The sequence below is a fragment of the Physeter macrocephalus genome, chromosome 8 (assembly GCF_002837175.3).
Source record: "Physeter macrocephalus isolate SW-GA chromosome 8, ASM283717v5, whole genome shotgun sequence".
Taxonomy (NCBI): domain Eukaryota; kingdom Metazoa; phylum Chordata; class Mammalia; order Artiodactyla; family Physeteridae; genus Physeter; species Physeter macrocephalus.
Genome location: NC_041221.1, coordinates 81,521,600 through 81,534,714, shown reverse-complemented (window position 1 = coordinate 81,534,714; position 13,115 = coordinate 81,521,600). Strand labels below are relative to the sequence as shown.

At 37.0% G+C, this 13,115-nt stretch overlaps 1 protein-coding gene across 6 annotated transcripts in view; it reads right to left on the bottom strand.

Annotated features, from left to right (window-relative positions):
• Positions 1-13,115, bottom strand: part of MSH3 (mutS homolog 3) — a 185,460-nt gene that overhangs the window by 53,813 nt on the left and 118,532 nt on the right. For all 6 annotated transcript variants that reach the window (XR_008618074.1, XM_007113660.3, XM_007113661.3 and 3 more), the window contains exons 18-19: positions 11,930-12,037; positions 6,096-6,207 (exon numbers count right to left, since the gene is read on the bottom strand). Coding sequence is in view for 5 of the 6 variants with exons in the window: in XM_007113660.3 (XP_007113722.2) it covers positions 6,096-6,207; positions 11,930-12,037 (220 nt within the window). In the remaining variant the exon portion in view is untranslated. The remainder of the gene's footprint in view (positions 1-6,095; positions 6,208-11,929; positions 12,038-13,115) is intronic.

Below are 13,115 nucleotides of genomic sequence, written 5' to 3'. Positions count from 1 at the left end.
CCTCTTATCAATTTCTATTGATTAAGGAGGCTAAGAACCCTGGTCGGTAACAGTATGTCTTGGCAAACTGTCTTGGTCTGCTTCACAGGTTATAGGTGTTCCAAGATGCTGACCCTCAAAGTGGCAGGTGGAGCTGGGGCAGTCAGAGCTCCCGGGACAACCTCCTTTTGCTCTGAGCAAAAAAAAACCTGTTCCTTCTCCTTTTATTTCAGTGTACCAGCACTAGCATCATTTTGTTGGTGTGCTGCGAAGCGAAAAACGTTGGAAAGCACTGGCTTGCCTTGGCATACTTTCATGTTTTGGGAAATAGTTCAAGACTATTCAACTTGGGTAACACCTGGCAGTCAATTCCCCTTTCTGGGCCTTGGTTTACTCACAAGTATGAAGAGGTGGTTACACTAAATGATCCCTAATGTCCCTTTCTAGTTCTACAGTACAATTACTGTGTAAGTTGTGAACTTCGTATATAACATCCTGAAAAATAACATTTTGTGAAGAAGAAAAAAGCACAGATTTGGAGTAAGACTTGGAGACTGCTCAAGACTTCAAGTTAATCCTTATTTAACAAATCTGATTAGATGCCTGCTACGTGCCAGAGAGTCGTGATTGACAGTAGGATTATAACTAAAGCAGAGAAGCAAAGTCCCTGTTCTCTTCAAGCTTATAATCCACTGGGAACCACAAAGCAAAAAAAGGCAATTACAATTTAGTGGCATAAAGACTAAACTGGGGAGAAATACAGAGTGTTGTGGGTATGTGACAGGGGTACCCATCCCAGCGTTGGTAGGGAAGCCTTAGCGCGGGATGTGACACCAGGACCAGACTTAAAGAAAAGCAGGAGCTGGAGGGAGTGTGGGGTGGGAGGTGGGTGTGTGGGAGGTGGGTGCGGACGGTGTGGGGGAAGATGACATTCTAGGCAGAGGGAAGACCATCTGCCAAGTCCCTTAGTGGCGCAGTACGTTGGGAACTATACAACTGGAATTTTAAGCATTAATTCAAATAAGGGAGTGATATGACAGGTTAGGAAAAGCCCTGTGGCTGCAGAGTGGAGAATAAACTGGAGGTGGGCAGATCCAGTGGCTGCTAAGTCTACAAATACTCAGATTATGTAATGAGTCAGGGAAGGGAACCAAAAAGGGAGGGTTTAAAAGCGTATTCCTTTCAATTATGCTTGCAGAAGTCAAACAAGGTTTCCTAGAAAAGGAGGCAGAGCCAGGTATTAAAGGATAAAAAGGAATACACAATAGCACCTTGTTTTTTTAAATTTTTTGTATTTCTATTTTTTTGATGTTCAGATGAAACAATAACTGAGTGCTAAAAATTAGGTAGGGATATATTTTAAAGATACTTGAAAAATTCTCTTCAGCTAAACCCACTTTCAGTGAAATGACTCTTCTATGTCATGCCTGAGAGGGCTTCTTCTTCAGCCTTCTTCACATTTTTATACAATCTCCCTGAGTGACAGATCCAGAATCTAAACTCCCTGTACATGCATCGTGATGATTCTTAAATCCCTAACTCCAGCTCAGCCCTCTCTCCTGGCTTTTTTTTTTTTTGCGGTACGCGGGCCTCTCACTGTTGTGGTCTCTCCCGTTGCGGAGCACAGGCTCCGGACGCGCAGGCTCAGCGGCCATGGCTCATGGGCCCAGCCGCTCCGCAGCATGTGGGATCCTCCCGGACCGGGGCACGAACCCGTGTCCCCTCAATCGGCAGGCGGACTCTCAACCACTGAACCACCAGGGAAGCCCTCTCCTGGCTTTTATATCCACCTTCATATTGGGATCTCCACCAAATGTCCCACAAGCACATCAAAGTCACAGTTCCCTTCTATTTGATTCTTTGTTATATTCCTGCCAGAAAACCCAACGTAGCAGGTTAAAAAAAAAATGTTAGTTTGTTTATTGACCATTCGGATATCCTCTACTTTGAAATGCCTGTTGAAGTCTGTTGCCAATTTTTCTACTGGATAATCCGTTAGTTACCTCATAGCCTTTATAAGTACTCCATCAGTGTTAATTTAATTGGATCTATCTCCCACCAGATTAGAGAGGTATTGTGTCTCTTCTTTGTAAGCCTGAAATCAAGCACAATATTGACACAAAGTAACTGTGTCAAAATCTGTAAGAATAAAATATTCATAAAACAATGCTAGTAAAAAATTCATAAATCAATGCAAGATTGTGAGATGTGAAAAAAAATGAGTATTCTTAAAACCGGCTGAGGAAAAGCGGGCAGTAAGTTGGCTTGTTTAGAAGCATTACAATGAGTTCATACAATACAGAATACAGAAAAGTATAATTACATGTGCAAAAGACCATTTCTTAAAATTACATGACTATCAAAAGCAACGATGCCACTTGACTTTCAGGAAATTATTTTCAGAGTGTATTTTATAATTAACACCTATAAAATATTTAAAATTGAGTTTTACATAGTAAGTTCTTTTTCAACAGTATCCCTATATAGAAATTTATACCCTGCAAAAAAGAATGCACTTCACCATAGCAACAGTTCTATATCAACTCCTACTCAAGTTAGAAAAAGCATATGTAAAAGAAATGAATATTCTGGAATATTCTGAGGTGCTTGCTGGAATAAATCACTCCACTTATTTTGTAAAAATTTAAAAGTAAGAGTTCAACATTTCTTTGAAACATTCCTGTAATTAGGCTAATTTAGTTTCTCAAATCTTGCTTTTTAAAATAGTGTAATACATTACTTAAAAGGGGGAAAAAAAGAATAAAAAAGGAAAAAACAAATTCAATGTCAAGAATAACATACTTGATTGGTGTTTTGGGGGATGGGAATAACAACAGGAAATGATGTTTCAAGTGATTTATAAGTAAACCAGGGTACTATACGGTACAACTCTATTACTTTCTCAAGAAAAGTTACACCCTACTGGTATTATGGAAACTGAAAAAGAAATTCTTATGTTCACAGAGACTTCCTGTAATAAGTACTTCCAAGTACTTATTAACTTGGTTTGATAAATTAAGTAACTTACAAATTCCCTAATGAGAATAAACATGTTTACAGACACTGGGGATCTGGTAATGTACTCCTACAAGTCTTTGTATGATATTGCCAACTAAAAATTGCCACTTGCCATCTGCCTCTACAAGGACTAAGTCACAAACCACTGCAGTTGCTGACCTTCAACACACCCTGGAAGGAGTTCAGGGTGGAGATCAGGAATGAGGCACTCTGTGCTCTGGGAAAAACTGGCAGAACAGGCCTTCAGATAGTTACATTTTGACAGAACATTTTGAGCCCAATTCTTGCATCTCCTCATATCTTGAAAAGCACTAAAATCATTAACAGTGACACCTGCTCCTCGTGACTAGCAGCAAGCCTCCGCCAAAACGTGTGCTTGACTGCACGCACCCCCTTCACTAAAATCATATGTAACACTGACCTTTCCCCCTACCTCTTTGGGGCAGTTTCTCAGAGCTATCTGAAGTGTTGTCTCCCGAGCTATAGTCCTCATTTTGTCCCACATAAAACTTAACTCACAACTCTCACGTTGTGCATTTTTTTAGTCGGCAATATCAGAATGTATCATTAAACTAGATGTAATTCAAAGCATTTCCTTTCACTCACCACCCTTGTGGTCACCCAAATTCACCAGGCTCACATCTCTGTCACCCTTGCTCACAGCCCAAGATGGAATACTCTGTGATATTCCAACTCCCTTGCTTTCTTGGGCTTCCTTTCTCTGACCTAATTTCCAACTGCTCCCCTACATTTTAATTTTCTCACTATCCTCTGAAAAATTCCCCAGTACGTCTATGTTTCTAACTTCCTTGCTTAATATTTCCTTCATACGTTGACCTAGACTGAAAGCTGGTTGTTACTCCCCTGCAGTCCTCTCATTTCAAGGATGAGCTTTTTGCCACATCTTGTCACATGTATCTCAGGGTTCAAACGTTCTGCCATATCTGCTTCCTCAGGGCTTTACCATCTCTACTTGTCTTCACCACAGGCATCTACATCTACCTCCAGGTCACCAGTCTCCATCCCTCGGAATCTGTGAAACCTGGACCACCTTCACCTTCCACTACAAATCCTGTTGTTTTAGATGATCTCAATGTGCATATGGTTGCCTTTTTCTCAAATGCTGTTCCCTGATCTCCTCATCTCTGAAGACCTTCTCCACTTCCGCTACTCACCTTCCATGGCCATACCTAGGATCTTGCCCTCACCCAGAACACTACCTCTAAAATCTTGAAGTCAGGCATCTCATTCTCTGATACAATCTCTCTCACTTAACTGTTCCCTACATATTAATTCTTTCATCTCATCACCAGATAATTTTCCTCTGTGTTGACAAAGACTCCTCCTTGACTAAATTCTAGTCAGGCTCCTCTGAGCCCTCTTCTTGACTAGGCCCCAACCTTGGCCTATAACAACTGCAACACTCTCAGCACAAATGACTTCATTTACCCTCCCCACTAAGAGACCAGAACAAAAGCCAGCAGAGCTTCTAACTGCTCAAGGCCGCATTCTTGGGATGACCCCAGTCCCCCTTAAAGTGCCTGCCTACAAAAGCGCAACACTGCCAGGAGAGAATTTATACTTGTTCCAGCCAAAACGTGGTGATAGGCAGATAGACCCCGAACCTTCTCTTAAAGCAATTACTTCAGAAAGCTTGCAATTATAAATCCTTTCTCTGCCCCTCTAAGAGGTAAATCTTCTACCACCTAGAGCTGCGTGAAATGCAAACACTGAAATGCAAACATTCATGGAGATAACTCTCACTGTCCTTCTCAGTCCCTGTGGGAGGGTATTAGCAACAGTTGCCAGTTAATAAACCCAGAAGGGTCTCACACTAACCAATCCCCTTTCTCAATTTTTCTGTTCCCACTTCCTTGAACCTGCCCACGCCCACCACTCCTCCCTACTCCCTCATTCTCCCTTTAAGACACCCAGTCACCTCTGTACAAACTGAAGTTGAGTTCAGTTCAAGCTGCACTCTTCCCTATGCAATAATATTACTGAATAAAACTACCCTTACCATTTTATTTAGTGTGTGGTAGTGTACAGCTCTGTTTATCTTTGACAATGCAATTCTATGTAACACACACACACAGTTCACTTTTTTCCCCAGCTTTAATCATTCTCTTGCTAGTATTCTCAATCCTTTAGGAAAAAAAAAAATCTAAATTCCTTAACATGGCTTTAAACAAATTGGCCTCTTCCTTATTTCTGACACTTTTTTCTTTACACTCTATGTCCCAACCTTCCTCAACATCTTTCAGTTCCCTGAACCCACCCTGTCTCACTCCCAGACTCTATCATGCTGGTTTCTGAACTGGAATACTCCTCTCCATTTCCCTGGCCTGCACTGACTCACTCTCTTCAGTCAATATTTCATCCCTGGGAAACTTCGCAAATGCTCCTCCTACATTGGGTTAGGTCAACCTGCTACGTGCTCCATGACACCTGGTCTCCTGTACCCTAGCCTGACCAAGCTGTATTGTAATAAACTATCTTCTCTGCTAGACCACCAGCTCTCTAAGGGCAGGGATATTTCTGTCTTGCTTTCCACTCTCTGTCCTAATACTCTGCTTCACTACCTGGGGCTAAATAGGAACTCAGTAAGTATGTATTAAATGAATAAGTATTTTAAATCATTAATGTAGTATAAGAGAACTCTAGCCCATATAACAAAAATTCTTATCATTGAAATCAGCTGAAGCATCTGTGATTCTTTCACAGAATGTTTGAAAACAGTAGAGCACAAGACAAAGCCTATACTATACACCAACAGGAATCTGCAAAACCATGGTATGATTCTACCCCATTAGTATCTGCGAGCATTTATAAATACAAAATATTTTTCCTGGATTACCAAGGATAACTAATTAAGGCTAATCCTTTAGTTGTTAAATTGTTCCCTCTATGGATAATCTTTCTTTGGGAATAGCACTGATTCCATATTTGGTGGTGAATATAAAACTATAGCCAAGGATTAGTTGATTTAAAGCCTAAGGTAAAACTTGTGTAAATTTTTAAAACATTATTTGGTATTTAAAAGTTTGAGATCAGTGTTATCATCTTTCACTTATTTTTGGCCATGATGTGGTACTCACCAACAAATTTGTACTATTGGGAACATACTGGTCCTGATCTCCCAGTAGCACGTCAATCACAGGGTGCCGGCCATTTTTTATTATGATTTTCCTTTCTTCTTGTAGAGTTGGTCTGTGAAAAGAAGCATGTTTCAATTTACAAGGCAAGGAAATAGGCTTTAAAAAAATCTCTAAGAACAAGAAAATTTTTGTGGCCAGTCTGTCAGACACACAACAAAACCTTAAACATGGACTTTAAGAACATATGTTCAGAATAAGGCTTTGAGTATAAAAGTTAAATTTCAACTGTAGAATCAGAATTGGAAAGACAACTATTATAATTATAGTGCTCTGAAGCACAAACTTTAGCAAAGTCTTATGATGGCTCCGTAACTGAGATCTACCTTTATAAGATCCTTTTTATTTTTTATTTTTCTACTATTCTCTAAAATATTTTCATTAATAAAAATTACAGTTCAGATTATTGCTACTTAAATCATTTTTAGTAATAAGCAAAATAAAGAAAATCATGCAAAATTATTTCTAGATTTAATTATTACATTAATAAAAATTGTGTGTTGGACTTGGGGACAGAAGGACCTAAAATTTTCATATTCTGTTTAATTAAAACATCTTTATATGGTCTTTAGTATCTTTCACTTTTTTTGATCTAAAAAATGTTTGTTTGCCTTGCTGGTTTTGTTTTTTAAGGTTTTATCTTTCTGTTTTTATCTATAGCTTTATCTATCCAAGCTCTTGTGAGCACTGTCCTCTCAGTCTCCTCCCCAGAGGTTACCACTGAGAGCAGTTTGGAGTCTACTCTTTCCAACCTTCTTCTCTGCATTTAATACACTCATTGTATTGCCTTGTGATTTCTTCTTAAAAAAAATTATACTGTAAGATATCTTTCCACAACTACTTTTTTCCCCCCTTAATATTCCTCAATACATATAAAAGGCAGATTTCACCATTTACCATATGGGTCCAATGGACTCCTTCATTTATTTTTTAAATATTTCTAAGTCATTTTACAAGTAATTTGTATAACTGAGAATAAAAGAATAGTGAAAAAAATCATGACAAATTTTAGTAAGAATTCAAATACAGCAAATCTCAAATTTTTATTCTATATTTTCCTGGTTTTGAAGGCATATATACCTGGAATGGGCAACACACTGTGAATGTAAATAACTGTTCATAAGCTGTCATGCATGCACCTGGACCATATTCATTTATAAATACTAATTCTAGATTTCAATACATTTCTAATAGGTTTTAGCTTATCAGTATTTCTGATTCCTTTCCCACTTGCAACAAAAATGCAATGTTTGAAGAATTTTTTGAAATCTTTTAAAGCTCATAATTTTGTAGAAGAGAAGACAGCCATCTTCTTTGCTTCATAACTGCAAAACATTTTTGCACTTATGTTTATAAATACAATTAGAATAATCAATCAAATGAGTATTTTTATTTTATATCATCTATTTTCTTTCAATCTCCTGCCTTCAGCACCTACCCACCAGCAAACAGTATCAAGTAAATTTTAGCACACAAATATCATAAAAGAATACTCCCAGACGTCCTTTTAGCAAAACAGGATGGTCCCGATTCTTGTCACTAAGTATTGCATGCTGTGTGTTTCCTTTGGAATAACAAACTGGATAAGAATACTACATTTCATTTTGCCCTCACAAATAAATTACTCACATGCTAATTCTTGAGTTGGAGACAGTGCACCTAGGATATTATTATCCGCACACTCGTAATCTGAGATTTTTTTACACAAGAAATTTCACCACCATCATTAGTATCTAGAGCACTGCTATCTTTCCCTTCATATTCATCTTTTGAATAACCTCGTAACAATGAAATGTCTTCCATCAGTTTTTTTCTCTTTGCTATTATGGGTGAGAAATGAAAAATTCTGAGTTCTCAACTGTGTTCACTCAAAGTTAGAAGCAAACTACAAGAGTGGCATCTCCAGTCTTCTTATATACCTTCTTGAAAGGTGATGTAACTCTTTGGAAAATACAATGAGAAAAATGAAGAATGATGTGACAGTGATTTCTATCTCATTTTTGCATCATCATTCTCCAGCTTCCTTCTTATTTTAGACTTTTACAGCATACTGGGAAAAATTGATAAACAGTGATGAAATCATTCCTAGGATGATGAAATAGTAAAGCATTCCAGACATCAGATAAAAATCATTAAAGATCCCAAAATGCATCTTAAATTTATAAAAGGGTCCAATGGATCCATCTGGTAAATGCAAGACAGAATAAATTTTATTCTCCTTTAAAAAAAAAAAAAGGTAAATTGTCCCTTTGTTCTTTGGAAGACCTTTAAAGAACTCAAAGCTGAAATTAGGTCCAGTGAACCCTGATGGTATGGAATACTGAAGATTACGGATCATTTCTTGTCAGAACTTCAGCATTCTTTGGAAGGTGCTGAATAATAAGTTAGCTGTTCTCTACTGTTGAACATTTAGACTGTCTAGATTTTCACTATTATAAACAATGCTCCAACGAACACAAATATATACGTGTGCATGTACATATTTCCAAGTGTTTCTCTAAGCCAGAGGAAATTCCTGAAGCAGAATTTCCAAATCATAGGGTATGCATATTTTTTAACAGATGAGACACCTGTATCAGTTTACCCTCCCACCAGCAGGATATGAAAGGGGACTTTTCATACCCTTATCTAAAGTTGGTATTATCAAACTTTCTAATTTTTAACAGTGTGACCTCATTGCTTTAATTTGCAATCACTGATTCCTAAGGTTGAACGTCTTTTCATCAATTTCTTGGCCACTTGCTGGTCTTTTTCATCTTAACATCCTATCAATGACCTCCTCAAGTGCTTAGACTCAGAACTTTCACATATAAGCACATTTCTGAACTTACTCAAAACACCAAGAAATACTACTTTCCTAAATAAATACTTAAATTCTTCTTAAATATATCTGGCTAACAAAACCCCAAGAATGTACACTCACATGTCTCAAAGAAAGTCACTAAAGTACCTTCTGAGTAAACAATTCGAAATCATCCTTTGGAAAAGGACATTTAAAATTACAAGAAAGGGACAGTTTTTGAATTTTAGGGTATAATTTTAAAATACAATTTTTACCTAAATGGGTTACGAATCTACTGTAAAAGAAAAAAGATGAAACCAACTGTAAGTGATATCAGTTTTAAAATAAAATTCTAAGTGCTCTGCTAAGTGAAATCAACATATATTCATGACATTGATATGATTTCCCAGGAAGGTTTTCACTTTAGAATAAAAATTTGAGTGATTTGTTCTGCTCTAAGATCTACACTGACTTATTTGTTGCTATCAGAATTACATAATGACAAAACACTTCCTGGTATAGTAAGAAGCAAATGATTATTCAGAGAGCTGAGATGATATACTAGGACAGGACAGTTACAGCAAGAAAGATATGAAAATCATATTGAGGGCATTTTGTGGCATTGAAGAGAAAGAACTGAGAAAATCTGAATTCTGCCTGAAAAGAATGAAACATTGAACTTGAACAAATTTACTGATTTTATATATTTAAAATTGCATCATTCTCCTTTAAATGCCCCAGAGAAACAAGACATAATCCATATTAATAAAACAGTATAATGTCCAGAATACGAATTGGATAGAAAGACCTAGAATAAGAACTTCTGCATAAAGATTTAGACTCTAGTGAATAAAATGTCCTAATAGCATTTAGAAAGAAGAGACTGTAACTATGAAGCCAAATAATAAATTTTAACTGCAATAACTCAGATGCACTAAAATATTTAAACAAGTTGGAAATCTAAGGGAAAAAAAGTATAAACTTCAGATACTTAAGTACTAGTTTAAAAGGTATTTTAGATAAACGTTTCCTATTTCATGGCTATTTACACTCAATTTTATGCCTGCTAAAAAAGAGACTGAGTATATTACTTAAAGGTTATGGCGTGATTTTTCATTTAAATTTTTCAGGTGGATTTTTCTTAATATAAAATATATAGTATCCAATTTGAATAGTATTTTAGCGTGCAACATTTCCTGAAATTGTCTTACTGATAGAAGAGGTGGTTTGGAACAATCCCACTGAGGACAAGTAAGAGGTTGGATAAAGTACAGAAAACAGCTACTTGAAGGCTCCTGACAACTAACAGGACAGCAAGGAATTACCAGGGCAGGATCTGGGGTAGAACAGAGGGTCAGGGAGACTGCCAATTACTGAGGGAACGGCTGACACTGAGCACCATGGACAGCTTTAATCTGGATTGAGACACCAAAAGGCTGCACATCAGGCATAAGAGTGCATATGAAGTGAGAACTGCAGGTTCCGAATCTTTGAACCTTTGAATCTTTGAGCCTTTGAATCTCTGAATCACCTCAAGCCCTGGTAAGGACTAAGTGATGCCAGAACGTTAGTGTATTGAGGTGTGACTCTTTCAGAAGAAATACAACATCAAATTATTTCTACAAATGATTTTGCAAATACAATGCCTAGAAGATAATCAAAATGACCAGGCATTCAAGGAGATACATGAATGAAAATGAACAGAAACAACAGACAATAGAAACAGGACCACAAGGACTACAGATATTCGAATCATCAGACACAGACTTTAAGATAACTATGCTTACCATGTTCAAAGAGACAGACAAGATTGCGAATTGATAGAAAATGAAAAATGATTTTTTAAAAATAAATTATTATAGGTATGAAACATACCAAAAACCCTTAAGCTCAGATATTTTTTATTAAAGACAAAAAAGTTTTACAATACTTAATTCTTTATGATTTTTGAATAAACATCTGTGAGTAACAATTGCTGTTTATTAAGTGTTTATCATCTACCTGGTCCTGCTTAGAAGTTTCATAATGCCTTTATCACATTTAATTTGCACATTTCTAAGTGGCAGGTATTATTCTGTCAATGCAGAAACTGAGGATCAGACAGATTACTAAACTTGTTAAAGGTCAGCTGTCAAAAACCAGGCTGGTATTCAAAACTATGCCCCTAAGAGGTAATTAGGTCATAAGGGCAGAACCCTCAAGAATGGTCTAGTACTTTTATAAAAGAGACCCCAGAGAGCCCCCGATAGGGCAATGCCCACAGGAGTCACAGAGAGCCACCAGTGCAAAATTCCGGTCTGGGGCAGCTGCCAGAGTGAGCTCAGGCACAGAGCGCCAGCAGAAGTGGGGCCACCAAAGAGACCTACCTCATGGGCAGGGCCCAGGCACAGAGCCACTGTGGGAGCTGGGTGGCCTGGAGCCCTAGGGGCCCAACCTTTGCCAAGCAAATCTATGGGAACAGGACTGCCACCCCAGTGGGTCTGGAAAGCAGGACCCTTGTGCCCCAGTGGGCCTAGAGGGTAGAGCACTGAGTCAAAGATTTAGCTGAAGCTTAAGATTTGGACTTAAGAGCAACTGAGTGCAATTTGCCTCAAAATGAATCATACCTTAACTCTCCCCCATATCTGATTTAGATGATATTTAAATGAGACTTTTATAATTATAAAGTTAAACATATCATAAAGTGTTCCAGTGAATGCTAACAAATGAAAGGATTGTGTCTTTATGAAAATGTCACCCACATAAACCTAAAAATTGAAATATGTAACATTCCCCTCTAGTTATACTGAATATCTGCTTTCATTGCACTCAATGGTACAGCAAGAAAGAAATTTCTTAATTTTAAATCAAGCTATATGTGTATGACATTCAGCTTTACCAAGAGTTCAACATATTTGAGTAATTTTAATACTTTATAATAAAAACACTAAAATTAATTGAATAATTCTATCTGTTCTAAAGCACTGGAAAAGGGGAGAAATAAAAAACACATTACCTGCAGTAATCTCCTTGCTTAGCGACCTTGGCCAGGGAGAAAATGCAGTCAACAGTTGCTAGGTGATGTACTGCTTTACACAAGGAGTGATAATGTTCACTGAAATTCCTACAGAAACAACAATAACAACAGAAAGGTGAGCAAATTGATTTCTTAGACCTGTAAAAGCTGCACAATAAGTAATCACTTTGTTAGCTAAGATGAGCATAAACAAAATAACCAGGCATACTTAGCAGTTAAGAAAGGTGGAAATTACAGTGAACTACTTTTCTGTTTAATAACTTGATTACTGAGCCTTCTTTTTGTTTCACTTGGAAAGAAATATATATATTTAAAATAGTTTCTATACAAAGATGTCTACTATTAATACCTTATTGCACATTTCATCTGACCATGACACTTCAACTCAGACCTAATGAACACTAATGTACTGATCATTTTCATTTAGCTTAAATAATGTCATGAAATACCCAAATGGGTCAGCCTCCCTTTGTGCTTCTCCTTCACAGCATCATCCAAACTAGGAATAACAGTTTTATTATCTTTCTCTCACATTGACTGGAAGCTTCTCGATGGTAGAGCCCAAATCCATCTGATTTACTTATTTAACATCTAGCCCATAGAGTTGACACTGTAATAAATTTCGTTGAAGGCAAGCAAGAAGAAAGGTACTTTTTTTCAGTACCTTCAGTTGTCTTATTAATAATTCATATAGAAATTAAATTAAATCTTAGACTTGTTTTTTGAAAGGTCTGTCACTGACTCAAATCTTTGGCCAATTAAGTAGCTGGTGATCTAAAAGCTTAAAAGACTTTACTGAAAGACTTATTCAAGGAAAAATATAGGAATATATCCAGGCGGTTTCCTTCTCTGTTTTTTTTTTTTTTTTTTTTTGCTTAGATTATCCCATTATCTCTTGTCACAGGAGTCCCTTATACCCTTTTAAAGAAGATCCCCCCAAAAGTGATGACTGTTATGCTGAATGCTTCTCTTAAAAAATATTTCTCTATCATACTGTGGGTTTCAGAAACGTAGAGATTTAGTCTGTTTGTTTCTTAAATCCAAAGGTTTTTAAAGTGCTTCCTAGCTTGAAAACGACATCCAGATTAAGCTACTATGTGATTAGTTATTACTATAATACTGTATTGATTTTTTAGAATCTGTAATTTCTGATTTTTTATTAATA